General features: G+C 37.6%; 2 protein-coding genes across 4 annotated transcripts in view; one reads left to right on the plus strand and one right to left on the minus strand.

The window, feature by feature from the left end:
• Positions 1-9,533, plus strand: klhl41a (kelch-like family member 41a). Its single transcript, XM_063052190.1, has 6 exons — positions 1-1,196; positions 1,505-1,662; positions 3,268-3,375; positions 3,461-3,646; positions 5,853-5,999; positions 8,842-9,533. Exons 1-6 carry the CDS (start codon positions 84-86, stop codon positions 8,951-8,953), a joined length of 1,824 nt encoding a protein of 607 aa, XP_062908260.1. The 5' UTR covers positions 1-83; the 3' UTR covers positions 8,954-9,533.
• Positions 9,534-9,677: 144 nt separating this feature from the next.
• fastkd1 (FAST kinase domains 1) overlaps positions 9,678-26,553 on the minus strand; it is a 76,942-nt gene continuing 60,066 nt past the window's right edge. For all 3 annotated transcript variants that reach the window (XM_063052187.1, XM_063052188.1, XM_063052189.1), the window contains 7 exons: positions 24,310-24,424; positions 23,234-23,362; positions 21,859-21,990; positions 17,993-18,106; positions 16,357-16,501; positions 12,080-12,194; positions 9,678-10,065 (listed from right to left, as the gene is read on the minus strand). In XM_063052187.1, coding sequence (XP_062908257.1) covers positions 9,982-10,065; positions 12,080-12,194; positions 16,357-16,501; positions 17,993-18,106; positions 21,859-21,990; positions 23,234-23,362; positions 24,310-24,424 — 834 coding nt within the window. In that variant the 3' untranslated portion in view covers positions 9,678-9,981. The remainder of the gene's footprint in view (positions 10,066-12,079; positions 12,195-16,356; positions 16,502-17,992; positions 18,107-21,858; positions 21,991-23,233; positions 23,363-24,309; positions 24,425-26,553) is intronic.

Raw genomic sequence — 26,553 nt, forward strand, 5'->3', positions numbered from 1 at the left:
CAAGTTGCAGCGATCTGCCTTTTTCAGCTGGAGTTGACTGCAGTTAACATCACCTGTGTTCTTCGTCTCCAAATCCAGTTACAATGGATCTTCACAGAGATATGAGAGAGGAATCCCGTCTTTATCAAACTACGCTTCTTCAAGATGGACTGAAGAAACTTTTGGATGAGAACAAATTTGTTGATTGCTCGCTGAAGGTTGGCAGTAAGTCCTTTCCTTGTCATCGACTTATCCTGGCAGCCTGCAGCCCATACTTCCGTGAGTATTTCATTTCAGAAGAAAACGAGAAGAAACATGAGGTAGTTCTGGAAGATGTTGACGAAACTATTGTGGCTATGATCCTTCAGTACCTGTATACTTCGGAGATAGAACTGACCGATGAGAATGTGCAGAATGTTTTTGCTGTGTCCAGTCGCTTTCAGATTCCTTCCGTCTTCACACTGTGTGTCACCTATCTTCAGGAAAAGTTATCTGTCGACAACTGTCTAGCCATTTTCAGGTTAGGACTTCTCCTAGATTGTCCTCGGCTTGCTATTGCTGCTCGTGAATACGCCTCAGACCGATTTGAACAAATTTCTAAAGAAGAAGATTTTATGCAGCTTGCCCTTCATGAGCTGATCAGCCTCATTGCAAGTGACGCTTTAAATGTAGAGAAGGAAGAGGTTGTATTTGAAGCTGTAATGAGATGGGTACGGACTGACAAAGAGGACAGGGCCAAACATTTAGGAGAAGTATTTGACTTTATACGTTTTCGCCTTATGACTGAGAAATATGTCAAAGACCGTGTAGAAAAGGATGATATTATTAAGTCTAATCCAGATTTGATGAAGAAAGTTCAGACGGTTAAAGATGCGTTTGCTGGGAAACTTCCTGAGCCCGCTAAAGGAGGAGACAAAAAGGCAAAGAAAGGAGAGAGTGCTGCAGATGCAGTAAATGGCGACGAAGATCTCCCTGGTTTCTTGAATGACATTCCAAGGCATGGCATGTTCGTTAAGGAGATGATCATGTTCATTAATGATACAATGACTGTGGCATATGATCCAAATCTAAATGAATGCTTTCTGGCTGCAGTAAGCAATTTGATTCCTAAAAATCATGTTAGCCTGGTTACAAAAAGAAACCAAATTTTTGTTATCGGTGGCCTGTACGTGGATGAAGAAGTTAAAGAACACCCTTGCCATTGCTATTTCTTCCAGGTATGCTTTGAGTCTATTCAGTTTTTAAAATTACTTAGGATTTTCACTTTCTTGCAGGATTGTATATTTGAAATAATATTTTCAGTAAATATGACTGGAAGTTTATAAATTTAATGGTTTCCAGAACTATTCTGAAAATCCAAAATACAAAAACACACGTGAATTTATTTACTTTTTTTAAAAAAAATAAGTTATGTTTAGAAATAGAAATCGTTATTATTAAAACATCTTGCCCAAAATATGGTGATTTATTGAAGTAAACGACTGCACCAATTAGTCAGAAATTAAGATTAAATGTTTTTCTTTAGTTTGACAGCATTGCTGGGGCATGGAATGGTTTACCACCATTGCCTTCACCCAGATGCCTCTTCGGGTTAGGAGAAACTGAGAATTTCCTTTATGTGGTTGGCGGCAAAGACCTTCAAAATGAACAGTCACTTGATTCAGTAATGTGCTATGATATGAAGTAAGTCCACCTTATTTCCATTTTGTATGGTGTTTTAAGTTTAATTCCCTATAGTCGTGTGTAGTTTGATTTATACCAACTATTGCTGTAAACTGTTTTAATTCGGCAGAACGTATTTTCTTAAAATGTTAGATAATATGATTATTTTGTTCAATATAAATAGATTACATTGATTCTATCCCTTATGAACCAGTAAGGACATGGCCCATTCCATAACAGCAATATTTCAGCCTTGCTTTTGGTAGTAATACACTGAAAGGGATTTCACTCTGGTTTGGAAATGGCTGCAGTATTTAAATATTGTTATTATTTGGAATAACAAGATTTAGCTGGAGACAAAGATAATGAAGACAGATTTATCATTGAGGAGAAGAGTTTTTATTTGGATAAAACTCTATACAAAACTGCTTGTAACATTGAGACCAGTAATATTGTTTTAAAAACAATTCAAGTGCTTTCTCTCCAGTTTTAATTCTTTATTACACTATTGCATATCAAAATGGGGTATTCAAAATTGACCAAAGATTTCATATGGTGCTTCAACAAACACCTTGTTTTATCCATCTTAAGAGTAATGGCAATAACCTAGGCCATGATAGTCAAAGGTATTTGACTAATTTTTAATCATGGAGTCAAAATGGAGCTTATGTTTAATCTGTTAATATCACGGCTTTTCATCTTCACGCTAAAGTAAATAGAATTCTGGGTTCTTTTGTGATCGATCTTTCCTAATTTTGTAAAGTTTTTTTTGTCTATCACTTTTCAAGTTTAAGCTTATTGTCATGTGGCTGTACATATATATAACCAAACAAAACAACATTCTTCTGGAGCACAGTGCACCCCCAAAGCGTATACAGTATCACACACAGCACATAAAACAAAATAGTGTACTACCACAAAATAAGTTAGGAAAATACAATTCAAAGTGCATTTTGTGCGTAGCACAGGTGAACGGTAAACGTTAAACAGCTCATTGTCATAGTGATGAGACCTCAGTGGTGGCAAGCTATTCATTAGTCTCACTGCCTGAGGGAAGAAGCTTTTACCCAATCTGGAAGTCTTCGTCCTGATGTTCCTGTACCTCCTCCCTGTTAGTAGTTGGTCAAATAAATTGTGGGATGGATGGTAGGGGTCCGCAACAATGCTTCAGGCACTTCATATATAATGCTCCCAGTAAATGCCACAAACATGACCCTCTTGGTGGTTTTTATTCTCCTCCGTAGATTCTTGCTGTCCAACGCCTTGCAGCTTCTATACCGCACAATGATACAGACAGACTGGATGGTACTTGTGTAGGAAGTTGTTAGAGTGGGAGTGGGGAGCCTTGCCTACCCCAATCTCCTCAAAAAGTGTAGGCACTGCTGTCCTTCTTGTCTACTGAAGAGATGCTGTTGGTCCAGGTTAGATCATCCATTATGTGCACACCGAGGAACTTCGTGCAGAGCCATTGGTGTGCAATGGAGACTGGTCAACATGCACCTTCGTGAAGTCCACAATTATCTTTTTAAGTAAATCAGCTTTGAGTGACTGTTACGATATTTAAATCTGATAAAACTATCGACAGGTACAGTGAGAATGTTATTTTAATGCAAATTTTTTTTTCAGCAACCTAAAATGGACGGAATCCAAAGCATTTCCTCTGAAGATTTATGGTCACTCTATAGTTTCACACAATGGATTAATTTATGTCATTGGCGGGAAGACTGATGATGGGTAAGTGTTGTTTAGATTGATCGTATAATGGATTCCTTCTGCAGCAGAGCGGTTGATTATTTTAATCCCTCTAATTTATCCACAGTAAATGTGTCAACAAATTATTTGTCTACAACCCTAAGAAATCTGAGTGGCGGGAGCTGGCAGCCATGAGCAAAGCACGAGCCATGTTTGGAGCTGCAGTGCATCAAAGTAAAATCTGGGTTGTTGGAGGGGTGACCGAAGAAGGCTTGACAGCCGCAGCAGAAGCGTATGACATCGTGAATAACAAGTGAGTGAAATCCAATAGAAACTTCAAGTTTTTTTCTGTTTAGTCAGCAAAGGGAGATGTCTGTGAAGTGATCTTATAAAGGAATTTAGGTACTGATATATTAGAAGACCAGGAGGACAAAGAAAAAAACCTACTGAAAGATGTTTTAAAATTGATGCCCGTAAATTCTGATTGACACATGTGATGTTCAATATAATCAAATGGTTTCCAGAACAGACCTAACCAGTTCCCCTCCACCACCACGCTCCTCCCTCTGACACCTCAACAATTTCTCTTTCGGTTCATCCCACTTTCTCCAACCCCAAAGTGTTGTCATGGGCACCCGCACGGGCCCCAGCTCTGCCTGATTTTTCGTTGGCTATGTGAAACAGTCCATGTTTCAAGCCTTTGCTGGTAATGTTTCCAACTCTTTCCGTGCTACTTTAACTGCATTGGTGCCACTTCATGCACCCATGCTAAGCTCATCAATTTCATCCACTTTGCCTCCAACTTCTATTCGGCTCTTAAATTCACTTGGTCTATCTCTAACACCTCTCTGCTCATATCTTTTAAAAAACCTACTGACTCTTACAGCTATTTTGACAATACTTCTTCACACTGTCACTTGTAAAAAAAAGTGTCATTCCCTTTTCTCAGTTCCTCTATCTCCGACAAATCTGTTCTCAGGATGAGGCTTTCCATTCCAGAATACTGTATCTGAGATGTCATCTTTCTTCAAAGAATGGGATTCTCTTCTACCATTGATGCCGCCTTCACTTGCATCTCTATTTGGTGGACACCCCATCTTCCCGCCACAATAGGGATACAGTTCCTCTTGTTCGTACCTTCCAACCAATGAGCCTCTGCATCCAACACATCATTCTCCATAACTTCCGCCATTTTCAACAGGATCCTACCACTAAATCACATCTTTCCCTACCCTGCCCCACACTTCCCACTTTCTGCAGAAATCCCTCTCCACAACTCGATTGTTCATTTGTCCATCCCCACTGATCTCCTTCCTGGCACTTACCCTTGCCAGTGATGCCTGTGTTACACCTCTCCATTTACCTCCTCCCTCACCTCCATTCATAACCCCAGATAATCCTTCCAGGTGAGGCAACACTTCATCTGCGAGTCTGTTGGGGTCATCTACTACAAACGTGTTTGTATATCCAGTGTTCCTGGTGCAACCTCCTCTACCTTAGTGAGACCCGACGTAGATTGGCGGACTGCTTCAACGTGCACCTTCACTCTGTCTGCAACAGGCTGGATTTCCCAGTAGCCAGCCATTTTAATTCCACACCCCATTCCCATTCCAACATGTCAGTCCATGACCTCTTCTACTGTCAGGATGAGACCACTCTCAAATTGGAGGAGCAACATCTCATATTGTCTGGGTAACCTCCAACCTGATGGTATAAACATCGATTTCTCTAACTTACTATAATTTCTCCCCTTTTCTCTTTTCTCATTCTGGCTCCCCACTAGCCCCTCCCTTCTCTTCATCTGCCCATCACCTTCTGGTACTCCTCCTCCCCTTTCTCCGATGGTCTACTCTTTTCTCCTATCGACTTCTTTGTTCTCCAGCCCTTTATTTTTCCCACCTATCACCTCTCAACTTCTTATTTCATAGCGCCCCCCCCACCTAAATTTCCCCTCACCTGGTTTCACCTATCACCCGTCAACTTGTACTCCTCCCTCTTCCTTTCCAGTCCTGATAAAGGGTCTCGGCCTGAAACTTCAAATCTTTCTGAAGATGATGGTAGTTATCCTGAAGATATTTTTAAAAATAATAACATTAAGTAGTAAGATAACATCAGGAAAGTAGTCCAGGATTGGAATTATGAAACAACACTGACGAAGAGAATGGAAATGAAATACTAGGTCAAATTGTGAAAAGATGAAAGATAGTGTTAGGTAAGAGGCCAGGTCATCTGTGATCCTTTACTGTAATCACAGTAAAGACTACAACTACTGTACAGTAACTATGAATATGGAAATTCGTGTAATATCTTTCAGCCAATGATTTTATTTTAGATTACTTAGACATAATACCTACAATACATTATAAATACTATGCGGATGAAGGCTGTTGCATATTTATTCTGAATTTTTGTTACGATTAATCCAAACAAAGCTACATAACTATCTGTAGAAAATGATAATATTCATCTACATATTTACAATTGAAATGTTGTTAAATATTCTTATTTGACTATCACAGGTGGGAGAAAGTGCAAGAATTTCCACAAGAGAGAAGCTCGATAAATGTCATCAATATGGCTGGATCACTTTATGCCATTGGAGGTTTTGCTATGATTGAACTGGAAAATAAAGAATATGCACCCTCAGAATTCAATGACGTGTGGAAGTAAGTCAATATTTTTGAAGGACAGGTGAACTTGCACTTATTTGGTCAAATTTAGTCTAGGACAGGGGTCCCCAACCTGGGGTCCACAGACCCCTCGGTTAATGGTAGGGGTCCATGGCGTAAGAAAAGTTGGGAACCCCCTGGTCCAGGATATATATTTAGTGCTGAAGTTTCTGTGCTTGAAATACATTTATTTGAAATATTAAGTAAAAAGTAAATGCTGGTAAAGGAAAAAAAAATTGCTTTCTAGCATCTGTACTCTCAGCAAAAAGTTATCAAGATTAGAAATAAGCCTAAAGAAAATAAGTGACTTTGTTGCTAGTAATTTTACCCTCAACCTGACTATCCCCTCAATGATCTTATATGTGTCTATCAGGTCACTGCAACCTCCCCTTGTAACTCAGGCCCCCTATTCCAGGCAACATACTGGTAAATGTTTTCTGCACTATTTCTAGTTTATTAGCATCTTTCCTAGAATGGGATGACAAAACTGTACAGAATTAGACAATTGCTTCAGAACTTCCCTACAGCTATATTTAGTGCCCTGCCAAATGCCACCACCCTCTCAAGCAGCGCATTCCAGATTCCACACACCTTCGGTTTCATGAGGAAAATTTTCTCACTATCAATTACCTTAATAAATTTATATCCCTCAAAAGTCTGCTGGTGTCAGATCTACACTTTCCCTAGTTCGGTTCCCAAATCCACACTTTGGAAAGGTAGAACTTAAGTTTTATGTAGTGGGCTAACAACAAGTCACCGACACCCTACACATATGATGTGCTAGAATTTCTAGACACTTGTCTAACTGCTCCATAAATCAACCATTGTTTACTTAATTGATTTTTTAATCTGTATCTTATACTAAAATAATTTTAAATTTATGAACAACTAGTTACTAATTCCCTTAAAGAAAATATGCAAAGCATTAGACAAACCTTTTCTTTTCATAACTCTAATCAATTGACTACATAGTTAACACCTTGTCTATTCCATATATTACAATATAATAGTTTAGTTATGCCTTACCCTGTGATTATAATAGCATGATGAATATTTATTTACTCAATTTTCTTATATATAAATGACAACAGTTTTAATGTTTCTTCATGTTGAAAGGGAGTAAATGCAAAAGACTAAAAATACAAATTGGCTTGTTACAATCAAAATAAAATGAATAAATCTACAATTTCATGTCAATCCACAACACTAATATTTGCCTATATTTTAAAAGATCTTTTAAAATCTCTTTATCATGCTTTTGGGATTCCGCTGATACTCCAAATCTACTTTCAACCATTATTTCTATTGTAAATATTACAAAAAATTTTAGTCCTAACCCTTACTGTACAGCACCCTTTGATTCAACACTTTAAAACGAAAGTGGGAAAGAATGAATCATATGATTACCATATCTAGAACTGGCAAGCAAAGAAAATCAAACATGGATTTGTTCCAGTAAATCTGCAGCAACTCTATTGTGAGCACTTTAGTGGCCCTTATCTGAATGATTCCAGAATGAAAGGGTTAATGAGGAGCATTTGATGGCTCTGGGCTTGTACTCCCTGGAGTTTAGAATAATTGGGGGGGATGTCATTGAGTGAATGTTTCCTATAATGGGTGAGTCTAGGACTGGAGGGCGCAACCTCAGAATAGAGAGAGATCCATTTAGAACAGAGGAGAGGATGAACTCCTTTAGCCAGTGGTGGTGAATCTGCGGAATTCATTGCAATGGACAGCTGTGGAGGCCAAGTCATTGAATTTATTTAAAGCAGAGGATGATAGAAACATAGAAAACATACAGCACAATACAGGCCCTTCGGCCCACAAAACTGTGCTGAACATGTCCCTACCTTAGAACTACTTAGGGTTACCCATAGCCCTCTATTTTTCTAAGCTCCATGTAGCCATCTAGGAGTCTCTTAAAAGACCCTATCGTTTCTGCCTCAATCGCCATCGCCGGCAGCCCATTCCACGCACTCACCACTCCCTGCATAAAAAACTTACCCCTGACATCTCCTCTGTACCTACTTCCAAGCACCTTAAAACTATGCCCTCTCATGCTAGCCATTTCAGCCGGGAAAAGCCTCTGACTATCCACACGATCATTATCTTGTACACCTCTATCAGGTTCTTAGTCAGTCATGGCATCAAAGGTTACAGAGAGCAGGCAGGAGAAAGGAGTAGAAAAGAATAAATCAGCCATAATGATATGGTAGAGCAGACTCGTTGGGCTGAGTGGCCTAATTCTGCTCCTATGTCTTATGGTCTATTTTTTCTTGATGACTGAACCAGGCAGGTTAGGTGGAGTCAGTTTCAGAAAGCAAGGGAGAAAGAATAAAGAAAAGTTCAAAGTTGCATTCTTTGGTTTGTTTTACTACCAGCACCATCTTAAACTGGAACAATAGAGTGAGAGATCAGAGACTTATAGGAATGAGAGGAAAAGCAAGTACATGAGAGGGAAAAAGGAGAAATTGAGCTGGAAGTCACAAAACTGCATGCATGTGAGTGAGTAGTGGGGGGGTGGGGGAAAGGGGGAAGATGTGAAGGTAGATCCCATCAGATATCATGCAGTGAGTCTATCTTTTCCGTGTTCTACTTAGATATTTAAAGCATATGGCTACCTGTGAAAAGTATTGTCAACACTTTAAATAATCTTTTTCTTGTTAGTATGCCTGATCAATCCATTAAAATATTAACATTTAATAACTTGTGTTTGAGTACAATTAAGCAACAGCCTAAATGTAGCACATATTCTGTTAAATACTTCACTAAATTTTATAAGAAAGGTCAAACAACGCTTCTGAACATACAATAAAATGTTTTTGTATCCTTCATTTAGGTATGAAGATGAAAAGAAGGAATGGAGTGGCATGCTGAAGGAAATTAATTATGGTGCAGGTGCCACCTGTCTTCCTGCACGTCTCAATATGTTCAGACTTACCAAATTATAAATAGTTCCATGGTATCATTAATATTGCTGCTAAATAAAACAACTGGTATATGATGCCAACTGGAATTCTACTCTACATGTACAAAAAATATATTATACAAAATTTACATTTAAATTTCAAACAAGCCCAAATAGAGTAAATGATTGTACCATGATGCTATAAATGGTCAAAGGCTGAAGAGGATATGCATGTATACGCTGATAAGAATTTGCAATGCAACATGAACACAATTAGAGTTAATTTTTAAATACAGCAAGTAAATTGCATTTCCAGCAGTTTATATTCTGTAAAGTTTATATCAGTTTAATTCCTCAATTTTATTTTAAAAAATGTTACTAGGGAACTTAAAGCTTTGCTTAAAATTGTATCCCCCTCAGCACTTTTCATTTACTAACTGAAATTTTCTGAATTAATTCCATCATATTTACTTACTGGATATAAAGCAACCTGAGAACACTTAAAAAAAAATCAGCCTTTCCCTTCCTGACCGACTTGTGAGAATTGCATTGTTTCTTTTGTTCCTAAGGCAGACTCTGTCCATAGATAGAACAACTGTATACTTACGGAAATTATGATAATTTCACCAGTGAGACTGTGTATTTAGTATTCTTAACTTCTAATTCATTGATTACTTTTTACTCAGGATTGTATTTAAGAAATTATCCTTGTTTTAACTTTGCATTTTTTAAATCTGACATTGCATTTCAATATTTTGACAAATGAGTAATCATGATCTGGTAAAATATACTTTATTTGCATAATTATGATAGTAGACTTCCACGTGTGTACATGGAACAAAAACAACTTTCAAAACTTGATTCATGAATAAGATATTTATACAAACAAGAGAAAATATGCAGATGCTGAGAATCCAAGCAGTGCACACAAAATGCTGGAGGAACTCAGCAGGTCAGGCAGCATCTATGGAAAAAAGTATAGTTGACGTTTTGGACCGAGAAATTAAGGGTCTCAGCCCAAAACGTCAACAGTACTTTCTTCCATAGATGCTGCCTGGCCTGCTGAGATACTTATGCAAATATCTTTTGTTTAAGGTAGTCCATCCACGCATCCTTTGTTGACAATTCCATGGAATTCCATTCAAAATGGGGTACCTGTAAAGACAAGAAAGGCAAGATTTTAAAATTTAACAAGAAAATACACAGTAAAAGTAAATTGCGTGGAGCCATTTTCAAATATAAAGATAGATTTACAGATAACATAACTTGCTGCAGCAACTATCCCTGTATTACACTTGGACAATGTATGATTTAATAAATTTAAATATCCTAAAATCCTTGTTATCTTGGTAATGATAATTCATTTTATTTACTTGTGCTAGGTGGGTACTGCTCACAAGATCAGCATTTATTGTCTAATCTTAAATGCTCTTGAGAAGTTGGTAATTTTGCTGTCCATCCAGTCACATATTCCAAGTACTGTTACACAAGTTCCAGGAATTTGATAAAGTGACTGAAGGAATTGCATAATATTTCCAATCTTGGATACTGTGACTTGGAGGGGACTTTGACATTATGGCAGTCCTACTCATTGTGGCTGTTGCTCTAACATGATAAAGGCAGCCACCTCGAGAGGTACATTGAGAAAGTCTTGGTGAGTTAAGGCAGTACTTGCAACTAATAATTATGACAATGTTTCAAAGATCATAAGATAACCAGCTATAACTGAACACCTCAAATAAAAGGTCCACAAAAGCAAAACCAGTGGGAAGTTAAACAAATGATTAATTCTGCAACAATTTCGTTACTTTGCAGTAAATAGAGTTTTTACATACAATTTTCCCCCAAGTGCTTCAGGGCCAAGTCTTATTTTTTCCCCTTATTGGTTCCCAGGATTATTTCTGGTTATTGTAAACTGCCAGATAAAGAAGTTAAAAACCAATTATTTTTATAAATCCCATATGGCCCAGTGCAGTTTTATTTTGTACCACACAAAACTGCCCTTTTGATCAATTTACCACTTAGTAAAGCATGTGTTGGTATTGGAAAGGGTCCAGAGGAGGTTCACGAGAATGATTACCAGGAATAAAAGGGTTAACAGATGAGGAGTGTTTAATGGCTCTGGGCCTACACTCACTGGTGTTTAGAAGAATGAGTGGGGAAGGTCACTGAAACCTATCTAATATTGAAAGGCCTAGATAAGAGTGGATGTGGAGAGGATGTTTCCTATAGTGGGAGTCTAGGACCAGAGGACTCAGCCTCAGAATACAAGGATATCCTTTCAGAACAGAGATGAGGATGAGTTTCTTTAGCTAGAGGGTGGTGAATCTGTGGAATTCAATGCCACAGGTGGCAATGGATGCCAAGTCATTGGGTATATTTGAAGTGGAGGTTGATAGGTTCTGATTAGTAAGGATGCAGAGGTAATGGGGGAAAGGCAGGAGAATGGGGTTGAGAGGGATAATAAATCGGCCATAATGGAATGGCAGAGCAGACTTTATAGGCCAAATGGCCTAAATCTGTTCCCATGTTTTATGCTCTAATGGACATCTTTCTCACGTCGTATGAAAATATATTTGATTTCACAATGCATTCAAAATTTAGATGGGCATATTTGGAATCCAGACATTTCTATTAGAAAATCCTGGGTGGTGGAGGTAAGAAAGTCAGAGGAACAGTTTCTTCCACTGCTTCGTGCTTCCATACACCCTGAAATTGTGTAATAAATCTTAAGTTATCCCGATACAACTTCATTGTCAGTCTCCACAAAGCTACTAAAAAAAACTTTTGTGTATCCTGACAAAAGTAGATAATAGATAATAGATAAAAGTAGCTATGGAACCTGATAAGTGGTTTAGGCATTAATTGAGTACTAAAGAATAAAACAAAATTACAATTGCTGATTTTTAAAAAGTTAACTAATTGAAAAGCACAGAGAAACTCAGTGGGCCAGGTGGCATCTGTTTAAGCAAAGAGATAGGAAATATTCTTTGTTATATATACAGTACCTGATATTTATTGCAACTAGAGTGTCTCAGGTTAATGATACCCTCAGGCTTGAACGTAGATCTAAATTGTGTCAGGCAAAGATTCTCAATCTTTAGGACAGATATTTACTAGTTTTGATGCTCAAATTTTGCAGGCTCTCAGAACAACATCGTATACCTACCTGCACTACGTGGTATCCCAGAATCTCCAAGTGCCTCTTTTTCATAGCAGCTTCTCCCTTAATTTGATGAGAATTTTTGCAGAACGCTTTAGCGTTGAGAAAGTCTATGAGAACTCTGTAGGAAATAAATATCCTACATTAATTTTAAGGCAGATTGAATGACACAACCTACTGCCCCCCACAATCTTATATATAATTAAAATCTTGATGAGAACTGACAAGATGCATTATTCAAATAGGATGGGTAGAACTTCAAAAATTAGCAACAATTAAGCCTTAATAAAGTACATATGCTGAACAGTGAATGTACTTCCTTCAAACAAGGCCTGAAAAAAAGGAAAACCAAATTTAGATAAATCTTGACATGAATTTGTGAAGATTCAGTGATTTCAGATTTAATCAAGCGAAACTAATGTTCAAGAATAATTACAGTTTAAATTTTACTTTATTAATATATCAACAGTGCAAATGTCAATTAGGCATTTTGTTTGCTAATATTCATATACAGTGATCAAAGGGCAGGTTCTGTGGCCAGCCATGTCCCTGCTGACCAAATGCCAACTTAAACTAATGCTTTCTGCCTGCATATAGTCTGTATCCCTCTATTCCCAGACTGCTCATGTGTCTAAATGCCTTTTAAACATCGCTGTCATAACTGTTTCTACCACTTCCATTAGCAGCACATTCAAGACACATACCACTCTGTGTAAAAACAAAAAAAAACTCTCACTCATGTCATTTAAGCTTTCCAGTAAAATGGATGTAAGTATGGATCATACAGGTTATATAGATCAAATGAAAGCAAAAATATGAAATGAATGCCAACATGAAGAATAATCAACCCCTTTCTAACAGTTCTGTAAAATGATGTTCCTGAAGGCAAGGAAACCTGTTGGCCAGAAAGAATTACATTCTATAAATCAGTGAATTCAAATGGATCAAGAACAGTGGAAGGAGACAGTCTAACCGTCTTTGTTCTTGCCATGTGTTTGGGGATGGAGGCTGCTATTTTGTGAAGAAACTCTATTCTCCATTTAGCTTGACTTGCTGGCCTTGATCAATGTTTTAAAGAAGACACTATGATACTTCAGGTAATCTGCTGGACTGGAGATTATTTCCAAAGAAGAAGGAATTTGTGAGATGTTTTTTGGTTGGATATAACATGCAGATTTGTGAACGTTGGGGGTGGTGCCTGTCTGGAGAGATTCGAGCTCATAGCTGATTGAGAACAGCCAACCATAAATTACCAACTGTCACGTGATGGAAGAGTACAAAAATGGATGCTGACTTGGAGCAGAGCCAATAACAAGGTGTTAAAGGTCAGAAACATGACTTGTGGCCAATGACACTGGAATGCAATATCTGAATTGATAAGGAATGGATATAAAAGTGGACGCTTCGAGTGTGCTAGCAGTGGTAACTCCAAAGAATAACCATTGTAGATACAAGCGTGAGCGACCCTGCGTGAAACACATGAAGAGTAAATCAGGACTACAAGAAATGCCTGGCTAGCATAGACTCTTTTGCCCAGATAATACTTTTGCTATTCTTTGACCATTCAGGAGAGTCAGGAATACTTAGCAGGCGTGCACACAAAGTACTTAGTGTATGAATTCACATACTTATCAGTTTATACAATAAAAGGTATTCAGTAAATACAGATCTCTCTGTGCCTCACTGATTATTGTTGTAAGATTTTTTTTTAAAGAACAAACCAGTTCAACATAGATCAGTAATTCATCCAAGAAAGACGAGGGACAAATAAAACTGAATATGTTAGTCTCTTCATGTTAATTGCTATTTAAACCTCTATCTCAAGGGAAGCAAATGAGATAAAGCAGAGATAAATCTATCTACTGTAGATAGATTGTGAAGTATCCAACTGGACAAAGCATGTTTTCACTTGTTTTAATGTTGGAATAATGGAATACAAGATATTTTAACCAACTAAAGAATTTTGTAGCAGTGTAACAGTATTTTACTGTCTTAGCATTACTAATTATTAAGGATACTTCATATCATCACAAGAAAATACCACTAAATAAAGTAAATAGAAAATTTATTATGTACAGTATATTGATGTAACAATTGTATTACTGTTGTCTTCAGTATCTAATAGGTACCAAACGTTAAAATACAGATTTAAAACACTAATTATTAAAGATAATTCATGTACCAAAATCACAATACAACATTTTAATTAATCATGGTCAACTGCTTTAAAAGTATGAGCTAATAATGTTTACTCCCAGTTTTGGAAATGTGGCAAAACCTCAGCATTTGAACTAAAGAAAACATTGAACTTCATCAAAACTGTCTTGGAATACTATACAAAGCTTGCAACATCACCCAAGGAAAAAAAGCTGGTGTAAATGAAAAGGTAAATTTATTTTATTCTAGAAGTCCAAATCACAATGCTAAATATCATTCACATCAGGTTGCCTTTAGGAATTCTGAGCTGAGCAGTTAGTAATTCAAGGATGAGGAAGAAGAAAGTACCATAAGCTGAGGAATATTTTTATATCAACAGATTATTGATCAAAGCAATGGAAACATTGCCTTCTACAAAATTACATATTACCAGCTGTAGCAGCAGGATTTGCTTGTGTTGATTGCATAGTATCACACAGAAAGGGAATTACTTGAGATGTAATTATTTATCTTTAATTATCTATTACAAGCTTGTTATAAGAACATAAGAAATAGGAGCAGGAGTAGGCCATCCAGCCCATCGAGCCTGCCCCGCCATTCAATAAGATCATGGCTGATCTGTCCATACAACTCAGCTCCATCTACCTGCCTGTTTCCCAAAACCCTCAATTCCCTTACTATGTAAAAACCTATCTAACTGTTTCTTAAATATACTTAGTGAGGAAGCCTCAACTGCTTCCCTGGGCACAGAATTCCACAGATTCACCACTCTCTGGGAAAAACAGTTTCTCCTCACCAAATATATCTCTATCCTAAATCTTTTCCCCTGAATCTTGAGGCAATGTCCCCTGGTTCTGATCTCACCTACCAATGGAAACAACTTTCCTACTTCTATCTTATCTATCCCTTTCAAAATTTTGTATGTTTCTATAAGATCCTCTCTCATTCTTCTGAACTCCAGAGAGTATAGTCCCAGGCAACTCAACCTCTCCTCATAGGTTAACCCCTTCATTCCTGGAATCAACCTGGTGAACCTCCTCTGCACTGCCTCCAAAGCCAGCATATCCTTCCTCAAGTATGGAGACCAGAACTGCACACAGTACTCCAGGTGCACCCTCACCAGTACCCTGTATAGTTGCAGCATGACCTCCCTGCTCTTGAATTCAATCCCTCTAGCAATGAAGGCCAACATTCCATTTGCCTTCTTAATAACCTGTTGTACCTGCAAGCCAATGTTTTGCGATTCATGAACAAGCACTCCTAAGTCCCTCTGCACAACAGCATGCTGCAATCTTTCACCATTTAAATTATAATCTGCTCTTCTATTATTCCCTCCAAAGTGCATGATCTTGCATTTACCAACGTTGTACTCCATCTGCCAGCCCTTGGCCCACTCACTTAACCTATCTGTATCCCTCTGCAGACTCTCCACATCCTCTGTACAATTTGCTTTTCCACTCAGTCTAGTGTCATCAGCAAATTTTGTTATGCTACACTCAGTCCCCTCTTCCAAATCATCAATGTAAATGGTAAACAGCTGCGGGCCCAGCACCGACCCCCGCGGCACCCCACTCACCACTGACTGCCAACCGGAGAAACACCCATTTATACCAACTCTCTGCCTTCTATTGGTTAACGAATCCACTATCCACGCCAATACACTTCCTCCGACTCCATACGTCCATATCTTATTTATAAGTCTCTTGTGCGGCACCTTATCAAACACCTTATGGAATCCAAGTCTACGACATCCACCTGTACCCCTTTATCCTCAAAGAACTCCAGTAAGTTTGTCAAACAGGACCTGCCCTTTCTGAATCCATGCTGTGTCTGTCTAATGGAATCACTCCTTTCTAAATGTTTCACTATTTCTTCCTTAATGACAACTTCAAGTATTTTCCCGACTACAGATGGTAAGCTAACTGGCCTACAGTTGCCTGTCTTTTGCCTACATTCTTTGTTAAAAAGTGGCGTGACATTTGCTGTCTTCCAATCCGCCAGGACCTGCCCAGAGTCTAGAGGGTTTATAAAGTATAATAAATACCTTGTTAAAATTTCCTTTTTTATAGATGTAGAGTTTTTTTTTAAAAAACAATGATTTTAAGAGAAATTGAGTATGAACAAACCTTTTTCCTCCAGCTGGTGTCTGCTTCTCCCCAATAAATTCATTGTCTGATCTCCAAGGAACTTTTCCATTCTTGGGTAGTTGTACAGTAGTCTGATCCACATAAGGAACAGGCTTTCGGTTTTTGTCAAGTACACATTCAAAGTCTAAATGAAATAATTTATCAATTTCAATGTTAGGGTAGGTCACTGGAGATTTTTTTTATTGAGTTAAAGCTCATTATGGAAACAAATACAAAGTGTGGATTAATAGTGGTCATTCATATGAAAGAATGAATGGCTGGATTGGCTAATAGAATATTGGCCTTATCTCAATATGCAGGGAGTGATGTTTCAGTTCCACCTTGCCCTAAACAATGTACAGAGTATGGCATTCAGTTTCTTACGTCAAAATAACCTCGGTTGAGCTGTCGTGCTAAGTGACTAGAATCATCATCTTTTCTTGAACTTCTATGATATAAACTTGATCTAATCACTTTAAAATGATTTTATAAATGCATGCTGAACTATTTCCTTTAATGGGAGAATCCAGAACATGAGGACAATATCAGAAATTACAGTCAGCCAATTTAGGAGAGAAATCAACTTTGATTTCCATACAAAAGGTACTGTTCCCAAAAAGGCTGTAAAGGTAGGCTCAACTGAAAATTTGAAGACATAGACTGTTAGATATTTTGCAATTTGTACATTCCCAAATTGTATGCATTTCAAAGTATAAAACCAGAAGCAATCAATTAGACTATTGTCTTCATTCATTCAAAATCTGTACACTTTCAAACCAATGTGGAGCACAGCACCAATAAATTGCTTGTCATTTCAAGTTGGCAAACTACAAGTACAAATGCTGTTACAATCTTTCGTTTTGGGCTCAAAACTAAGTTTCTGTACATTGCCTCCAGAGATGAACAACTTCCAAGTGAATGAGGTTTTTAAAAAAAATGCTTTTCAACAACACAAGATACACACAGTCATCCCAGTACTAAATCTGTTGAGCTGTGTAGTTAGTTTAAAGTTCTTTTGGGGGGGAAGAAAGCACTTTCTCCCATTCAAGTCCCTTACTATATTTATGTAAAAAGGAACCACATGGTAACTAAACTGGTATACTGCACTCATTGGTACGAGTCAAAAATCCTGAACTAGTTAATATCAACATTGGTATTTGCAGGCTGTGGAGACAAAATGAGAAGATGGGGATACACAGTGAACATTTCTATGTGACAAATCTAATGGTTTTATTTAGAAATGCAAGTACATCACCAGCTTAGAGGTGGTTAATGGGATTTTTTAAAAGTTGTAAGACATAATTTGATTAACCACTACTTAATGTTTGTCCTTGCCTTTACAGTTTGTTTGCCTGACCAATTTTTGGTTTCATTTGTACAATATGCATTGTAATTATTAATGCAATTCATTCTTACCAAAAATAAAATACCCAACACCAATTCTAAAAGTAAAATGTAGTTAAAAGGTAATAAACCCCTCTTAAATTTAAGCAACTTGGGAACTGATAAATATGGATTATGTCATTAGAATTCTCCAGGGAACAAAATTCAATCTAATAAGAAATCTAATTTATTATCCTCTAAGGAGATTCAATGATTAGAATTAAAAGAAGCTGCTAAAAGTGGAATAACCTACCAGTGAAATAATAATATGGGGTGATAACAGAGGCTTTGACATAGTTACTTCCTCCCAATAAATGGCACAGTATTTCATGAATTTGCTGCTGCACTGGACCAACAAAAATATTGCCTACAAAAAGAAAATTTCTGTTACAAATTAACATTCTATTGCACTCAAAACATATACAATCAAATATATTTAATAAGTGACATCAATATATTTAATGAAATGAATTTAAGTTCCAATTGTTCTCACACGGTAAAATACAAAACCCCCACAAATGCCTAATGTTATAATGATGCTCCTTTTAGGAACCTGGAGCTATTCCTAGGGTTATACAGCCCCACAGCTACAGCAGCAACAGTGCCAAGTAAATGTATTTATGTTCTTTGTAAATGTCTTTATAAATTATTAGATTCATTACTAACCTTCAGGTACTGTTCCAAAAGTTGGTAACCACCTTGTAGATGGGTTACACACCAGTTTGGAAACAGGCAATACAATACACTCAGTGGTAACTTCATTAGATATCTCCTGTACCTCATAACTGGCCACTGAGTGTACGCTCGTGGTCTTCTGCTGTGGTAGCCCATCCACTTCAAGGTTTGAAATGTTGTGCAATCAGAGATGCCCTTCTGCACACCACTGTTGTTACACATGGTTACTTGAGTTACTGTCACCTTCCTGTCAACTTGAAGCAGCCTGGCTATTCTCCTCTCTCTCATTAAGAAAACATTTTGCCCACAGAACTGCCACTCGCTGTATGTTTTTTGTTTGTTGGACCATTCTCTATAAACTCTAGAGACTGTTGTGCGTGAAAATACTAGGAGATCAGCAGTTTCTGAGATACTCAAACAACCTCGTCCGGAACTAACAATCATTCCTTGGTCAGTCACTTAGTTCACATTCCTTCCCCATGCTGATGTTTGGTCTGAACAACTGAACTTCTTGACCATGCACGCTTTTATGCATTGAGTTGTGCCATATAATTGTCTGATTAGATATTCGCATTAACGAGGTGTACAGGTGTACTTAATAAAGTGGCCACTGACAATATCACTTCTTCATCACAAGACTAATCATTGCATTGCTTGTACTGAAACATCAATAATCATATCAGCCATTTAAAGAAAGGTGTTAAGTTCTCAAAATGTATAAAACAATTGCTTGGTAACGGATATTTTCAGGGACAATTCAGGGAACATCTGAAATCAAACCCGAAGTAGGTGATAGAAATTCTGTCAGCCAAACTTGTTCTGATAATTTTAACACACACTTATCTTGTGTACCAAGCATGTATTACAATCTCAACTGAAACTTGACTAAGATTCACTTTTATTATCACCGGCATGTGTCATGAAATTTGTAAACATAGCAGCAGCAGTAGAATGCAATACATGACAATGTAGAAAGAAAATAGAAAACATAGAAAACCTACAGCACAATACAGGCCCTTCAGCCCACAATGCTCTGGCCCTCTATTTTTCTAAGCTCCATGGACCCATCCAGGAGTCTCTTAAAAGACCCTATTATATCCGCCTCCACCACCGTCACCAGCAGCCCATTCCACACACACACCACTCTCTGCGTAAAAAACTTACCCCTGACATCTCATCTGTACCTACTTCCAATCACCTTAAAACTGTGCCCTCGTGTTAGCCCTGGAAAAAAGCCTCTGACTATCCACATGATCAATGCCTCTCAAAATAAATAAATCAATTACAGTAAGTATATACATGTATATTACCATAGATTAAAATAGCGCAAAAACAGAAGTAATATGCAGTGCCTACAAAAAGTATTCACCCTCCCCCCAGAAGTTTTCATGTTTTATTGTGTTAGAACATTGAATTACAGTGGATTTAATTTGGCTTTTTTGACACTGATCAACAGAAAAGACTCGTGTCAAAGTGAAAACAGATCTCCACAAAGTGATCTAAATTAATTACAAATATAAAATACAAAATAATTGATTGCATAAGTATTCATCCCCTTCACGTCAGTATTTAGTAGATGCACCTTTGGCAGCAATTACAGCCTCGAGTCTGTGTGGATAGGTCTCTATCAGCTTTGCACATCTGGACACTGCAATTTTTCCCCATTCTTCTTTACAAAACTGCTCAAGCTCTATCAGATTAAATGGGGATCATGAGTGAATAGCACTTTTCAAGTCCCGCCACAAATTCTCAATTGAATTGAGGTCTGGACTCTGACTTGGCCATTCCAGGACATTAACTTTGTTGTTTTTTAAGCTATTCCTGTGAAGCTTAGGGTTGATGCTTGGGGTCATTGTCTTGCTGGAAAACAAATCTTCTCCCAAGTCGCAGTTCTCTTGCAGACTTCATCAAATTTTCCTCCAGGATTTTCCTGCATTTTGCTGCATTCATTTTACTCTCTACCACTGCGATCTAATGTTGTAAGACAATAAAACGTGAAAACCTCCGGGGGGTGGAGTTGAATACTTTTTATAGGCACTGCATATTAAAAAAAGTGAGGTAGTGTTCATGAGTTCAATGTCCATTTAGGAATCATATGGCAGAGGGGAAGAAGCTGATCCTGAATCGCTGAGTGTATGCCTTCAGACTTCTGTACCTTCTCCCTGACAGGAACAATGGGAAGACGGCATGCCCTGGGTGAGGGGGGGGTGCTTAATAATGGATGTCACCTTTCTGAGGCACCGCTCCTTGAAGATTTCTTGGATATTACTAAGGCCAGCACCCGAGATGGAGTTGACTAATTATACAACTTTCTACAGGTTCTTTCAGTCCTGCGCAGTAGCCCACAACCCGCACCACCGCCCCCCCACCCGCCACCCTCCACCATACCAATCAGTGATGCAGCTGGTCGGAATGCTCTCCATGGTACAACTATAGAAGTTTGAGTGTTTTAGGTGACAAACCAAATCCCTTCAAACTCCTAATAAAATATAGCCACTGTCTTGCCTTCTTTCTAGCGCCATCAATACATTGGGGCCAAGTTAGATCCTCAGAGATCTTGAAATTGCTCACTCTCTCCACTTCTGATCCCTTTATGAGGATTGGCTCGTGTTCACTCGTCTTACCCTTCCTGAAGTCCACAAGCCGGGGGGGGGGGGGGGTGTGTGTGTGTGTGTGTGTGTATCTATATATTAAACCAAATCCTTGCATAATACTAACAACAGGAATTCTGCAGATGCTGGAAATTCAAGCAACATACATCAAAGTTGTTGGTGAACGCAGCAGGCCAAGCAGCATCTATAGGAAGAGGTGCAGTCGACGTTTCAGGCCAAGACCCTTCGTCCTGACGAAGGGTCTTGGCCTGAAACGTCGACTGCACCTCTTCCTATAGATGCTGCTTGGCCTGCTGCGTTCACCAGCAACTTTGATGTATGTTCCTTGCATAATACTCCTATTTTTTGTGTCCCATCCCCATATTACTCTGAAATGTGTCCATTAAATAAACAAATAAGCGTTTGCACTAGACCCATGATGTCTTAGGTACATTTCAGATACTGTTAACATGCTGCTGACACATACTTCATTTATAACTTGTGACCGATCAATCAGGAACCCCATGGTTTAATTCATTGCAGCATATTCTGACTCTGTGGTTGAAATAATTAAGCAGATGGAAAAAATTATTTTTAAACGCTGATACCAAAAGCTGAAAAGCACGGTTTTGAATTTACCCAGACTACAACACGTGTAAAGAAAAATATTTCCTTGAGACAAAGTTTCTAGTGTTTGTTCTAAAGATTTAATTAAGGAGTCTCCTACCACTCACACATACAGATATAATCTAAAAGAAACCTGAAAAAAAGTGGAATTCCTTTCCACAGACTGTGAACCAGCACTAAAATAAAATCTAAGCAAGAAATTCTATATACAGTAGCAACCACTAACCTTTATTTAGCAACTTCTGGCAATAAAGATCATGAAACCATGTGGTCTGGAATTCTGGGCACTCCAAACAGACAGCCCTGTTCAGTTCCATTAAACGTAACCTGATGCGCAAGTTCAGAGTATCTGACAGAGCTGGTATAAGAAATTATGTTATGGTAATACATTTTTCTTGCATTTTCTTTTTCAACCTGGATTCTCCCCCTCCCACAGGATAGAATGATTGTCATAAGCAGTGTGTTATCTAAAGCAGCATTCAAGACAATGATGGTTGAAAAGCTCTTCGGCTCTACATGAATCACAAATATATTTAATCCTATCCTGAAATATATAGAGTCACATGAGATGAATGGATAGTGATAAGACAAAGAATTTTTTCACCCTTTTACCCAAGGAGCACTACATACTACCAAAAACGCAGATATGAAGTGCTTACTTTTCTGTATGAATCAACTGAATCAGAATCAGGTTTAATATCATTGGCATATGTCATGAAATTTGTTAAATGAAACTGAGTTCCATCAGTGCATTATAGACCTCAGGCACTTAAAATATTATCCTGAGATTTAAATGCAAGGAAATTGCAGCAAATGGTATTTCAAACTTAAAACTAATAGTAGCATGAAAGTGCTCACAAATCCAACTTGAAAAAAAAATGATACTCAACTGACTGAATAACCATACAAGAAAACACAAACAATTAAGAATGATGTTTAACAGCTTTCTTCCTTTTTCACTAGGCTATTACGATGGGCAATATGTATTATGATAGCCAATCTCTAGTTATTCTGAGATGATGCTGGTAAAACTTTGAATACAAATTTAATGGCTTATCAAATCATTTCAGATTGGAGCTGAGTCAACTACATTCATAAGAGTTTAGGGTCACAAACAGAAAATTAGCATAGTTGACAAGTTTAATTCCTGAAATTTGAAATGTTTTCCAGTTTGATATTTTGAGTCAACTCTGCTCTATGCAGATAATGCCTCTCATAAGAAAACATGATTGCTGCAAAAGTCCATTAAATTCTTTATTTAAGTGCTCTATATGTTTTAAAATTGCAATCTGTAGCAATGCTTTTCTGTTACTGGCAACTTGGGTATGTTGATCAGAGTTGCTGGATACAAGGAACCACAGAACTGATGTCTGACGGGTTAAAATCAGTTATGTCTTCTACAGAGATCACAAGATATTTTTGGAAGCTTTCTTTGAGATTACCTGTATGTACAATTGCTTTACCACCAGCCACATATTCTGTTTTCTCGGGAAGATGGAAATAAATGAGGCATAATATCTTAAAACAGCTGGAATGTAATATCATTATTAACAACATAAAAAATATACAAGTCCCAATACAAACATGTAAAAGGAACTTACTGTCCAACTGCGAGTCCAACTTTGCTAGGAAATCAATATTAAAAATAGTCTTAATTATATCTTCCGGGAAGTAGCCTGCAAGAGCTAGTAAGTAACCAAATAACACCAGAAGATGAGGGTCAAATGAGCCTGTTTTAAGAAAAAGAATTATGGTCATGTTGCATCTTGACCTCAAGACATTTTAAAGTGTTTACATCCAATTAAATAATTATTAGATGCCATAACAAAGGAAGGAAAATATTCACTGAATTATTGAACTTTCTAGCTCAATTGAATTAGGACAATAAAATTAATTAAATATATCAATAAAATCTATTATATTGTAGTCATTAACACTGGTAGACCTACTGCAATAGTGCTCTAAATTTTGAACTTAATTGGCATTTTCCTAATGCAATCTTCATCTGCAAGGTAAAAAGTAATATATACACAAAATTGGATTTAAAATATTGAAAATATTATTTATTAAAATAAATATTAATTCACAAAATATAATTCTAGGAAGGTAACAATTTAGTGGCATCTTGGTTATAATCTTTGAAAATTATTCGTGAAAAATACAATTCAAAATTAGAGGGAATTATACAGCTTTTAACAAATATTTTGTTTGACATCTATTGATAAATAATTGAGCTGGCAAGTTATATCATGAATTTTAATATTTTAACATTTAGTATCAGTAAACATAATGTATTCTACATTTTATTTCACATTTGACAGCTTATATTTATGTTGGGGCAAAAGAGTGAAAGCTCTTCACAACTATTAATGCATTAAAGACATTTACACATGCAGAAAGGGAATAAAATGTCACTGCATCTGTCAGTGCAAAATGATCTTCATAGTACTCGCTTCCACATGTAGTATTCATTTTGGTCAATGAATGAAACATCAGTTGAGCACAACAAATGGCTAATACTCTAGCATCTGTTTGGCACATGCTACCATGGATGTATTTCTACCACAAATCTTTGTACTTGAATATGAGAAATTATGGAACTCACTGAATGAGGAATATTTAGTGGTATCATGCCAAAATTTATCTATTACATTTTCATGACATACATTATACTCACTCAAATAAGTCCTTGATCGTTGTATACACGATTCAAATAAATCTTCAACTTGTGGAGGATCATAATTGAAGACAGTGAATGGAAGCAAGATGGCATATGTGGCTGAATAATGGATCTGTATTTAAAAATGAATAAAGTATCTTTCTTGTCAGAAGTATTTAGGCCACAAGATGATTCCATAAAATGATCAGTTTAAGTCATTATTCAGGGCAAAAATGGCTCAGGCTAACGATCAAGAAATTCAGCTTGAAAGCTAAATTAGTCCTAACCTTGACAGACCCTTATACAAATTACAAACTTACAGAGATCTTAAGTGGTGTTACCACTGAAGGGTGAGGTCTCAGATTGGGAAGGGAGAGAGGCAGAGAATGGGATGGAATACAGATAAGGTAATCAAAGAATTGACAAACAGGATAATAAGTAATTATTATTGTAACGATTATTATCCATCCAGGGGGTCAGTGTGGACATGGTGGAGGATTACAAATACCTGGGGATACGAATTGACAATAAACTGGACTGGTCAAAGAACACTGAGACTGTCTACAAGCAGGGTCAGGGCCGTCTCTATTTCCTGAGGAGACTGAGGTCCTTTAACATCTGTCGGACGATGCTGAGGATGTTCTACGAGTCTGTGGTGGCCAGTGCGATCATGTTTGCTACTGTGCACTGGGGCAGCAGGCTGAGGGTAGCAGACACCAACAGAATCAACAAACTCATTCGTAAGGCCAGTGATGTTGTGGGGATGGAACTGGACTCTCTGATGGTGGTGTCTGAAAAGAGGATGCTGTCCAAGTTGAATGCCATCTTGGACAATGTCTCCCAACCACCACATAATGTACTGGTTGGGCACAGGAGTACATTCAGCCAGAGACTCATTCCACCGAGGTGCAACACAGAGCGTCATAGGAAGTCATTCCTGCCTGTGGCCATCAAACTTTACAACTCCTCCCTTGGAGGGTCAGACACCCTGAGTCAATAGGCTGGTTCTGGACTTATTTCCTGGCATAATTTACATACTACTATTTATTATTTATGGTGCAACTGTAACAAAAATGAATTACCCCCGGGATCAATAAAGTATGACTATGACTATGACTATGACTAACCACAATCCTGAGTCCCAAATGCCGTCACCTCACCAGATCAAAACTACAACAGAATCCTCATAACAAGATTAGTTGGAATTATTGAAATCAATAACATAGGAAATTCAGGTTCCTCGAAATATTCTACTAGTTAGAGAATATGTTAAACAGAACCACAAAACTGGTAAACAGCTGATCAGTACCACACAGCCTGATGATTCAAACAAACACAAACTGGATATACTCCATGCAATATCCTGTCAAGTCAACATAAAGAAAAAGCTGACAAGCTTCATTCAATCCACTCCCTTCTAGGTGAAGCCTCTGTAAACTACTGGTATTATGGAAAAATTTGTAGCTTGAAATAGAAGAGAACAGGACAGGTAAATTATGTTTTATTTCTTACAGGATGTACAGTGACAAGATCTTGAAGTCTGTTTTAAGGATGTAGTTTTGGAGTATTTGGAGGCACACAATAAAATAGGCCGAAGTCTCAAAGGGAAATCTTGCCTGCAGGAATTCTTTGAGGAAATAACGGGAAGGATAGGCAAGCAAAGGAGAGTCAGTAGGTAGTGTTTACTTGGATTTTCAGAAGGTCTTTGACAAGGTGCCACACATAAAGCTGCAAAACAAAATAAAAGCCCATGGTATTACAGAAAGGATACTACCATGGATAGGAGATTGGCAGCTGACAGAATGTAAAGAGTAGAAATAAAGGGGGTCTTTTCTGGTTAGCTGCCAGTGATTAGTGGTGTTCACAGGGATTGGCATTGGGTCCACAACTTTTCATATTATATGTTAATGATCTAAATGATGGAAATGATGGCTTTGTGGCCAAGGTGATACAAAGAAAGGAAGTGGAGCAGATAGTGTTGAAGAAGTAGGGAGTCTGCAGAAAGACTTGGACAGATTAGGAGAATGGGCAAAGAACTGACAAATGAAATATATTGTAGGGAAATGTACGGTCACGCACTTTGATAGAAGAAATGGAAGTGTATCCTATTTTCTAAATGGGGAGAAAATTCAGAAATCAGAGGTGCAAAGGGACTTGGAAGTCCTTGTGCAAGATTCCCTAAAGGTTAAAGCAGGTTGAATTGATAGTAAGGAAGGCAAATTCAATGCTAGCATTCATTTCAAGAGGACTAGAGTACAAAAG

Source organism: Mobula hypostoma, chromosome 6, assembly GCF_963921235.1.
Source record: "Mobula hypostoma chromosome 6, sMobHyp1.1, whole genome shotgun sequence".
Lineage (NCBI taxonomy): Eukaryota > Metazoa > Chordata > Chondrichthyes > Myliobatiformes > Myliobatidae > Mobula > Mobula hypostoma.

Bases quoted from the DNA above. Each gene is read 5' to 3' on its own strand.
- klhl41a (XM_063052190.1), top strand. From the start codon at position 84: ATGGATCTTCACAGAGATATGAGAGAGGAATCCCGTCTTTATCAAACT. The intron at 1,663-3,267 runs GTAAGTCCACCT...TTTTTTTTTCAG, and splicing joins GTAATGTGCTATGATATGAA to CAACCTAAAATGGACGGAAT. The intron at 3,376-3,460 runs GTAAGTGTTGTT...ATTTATCCACAG, and splicing joins GGCGGGAAGACTGATGATGG to TAAATGTGTCAACAAATTAT.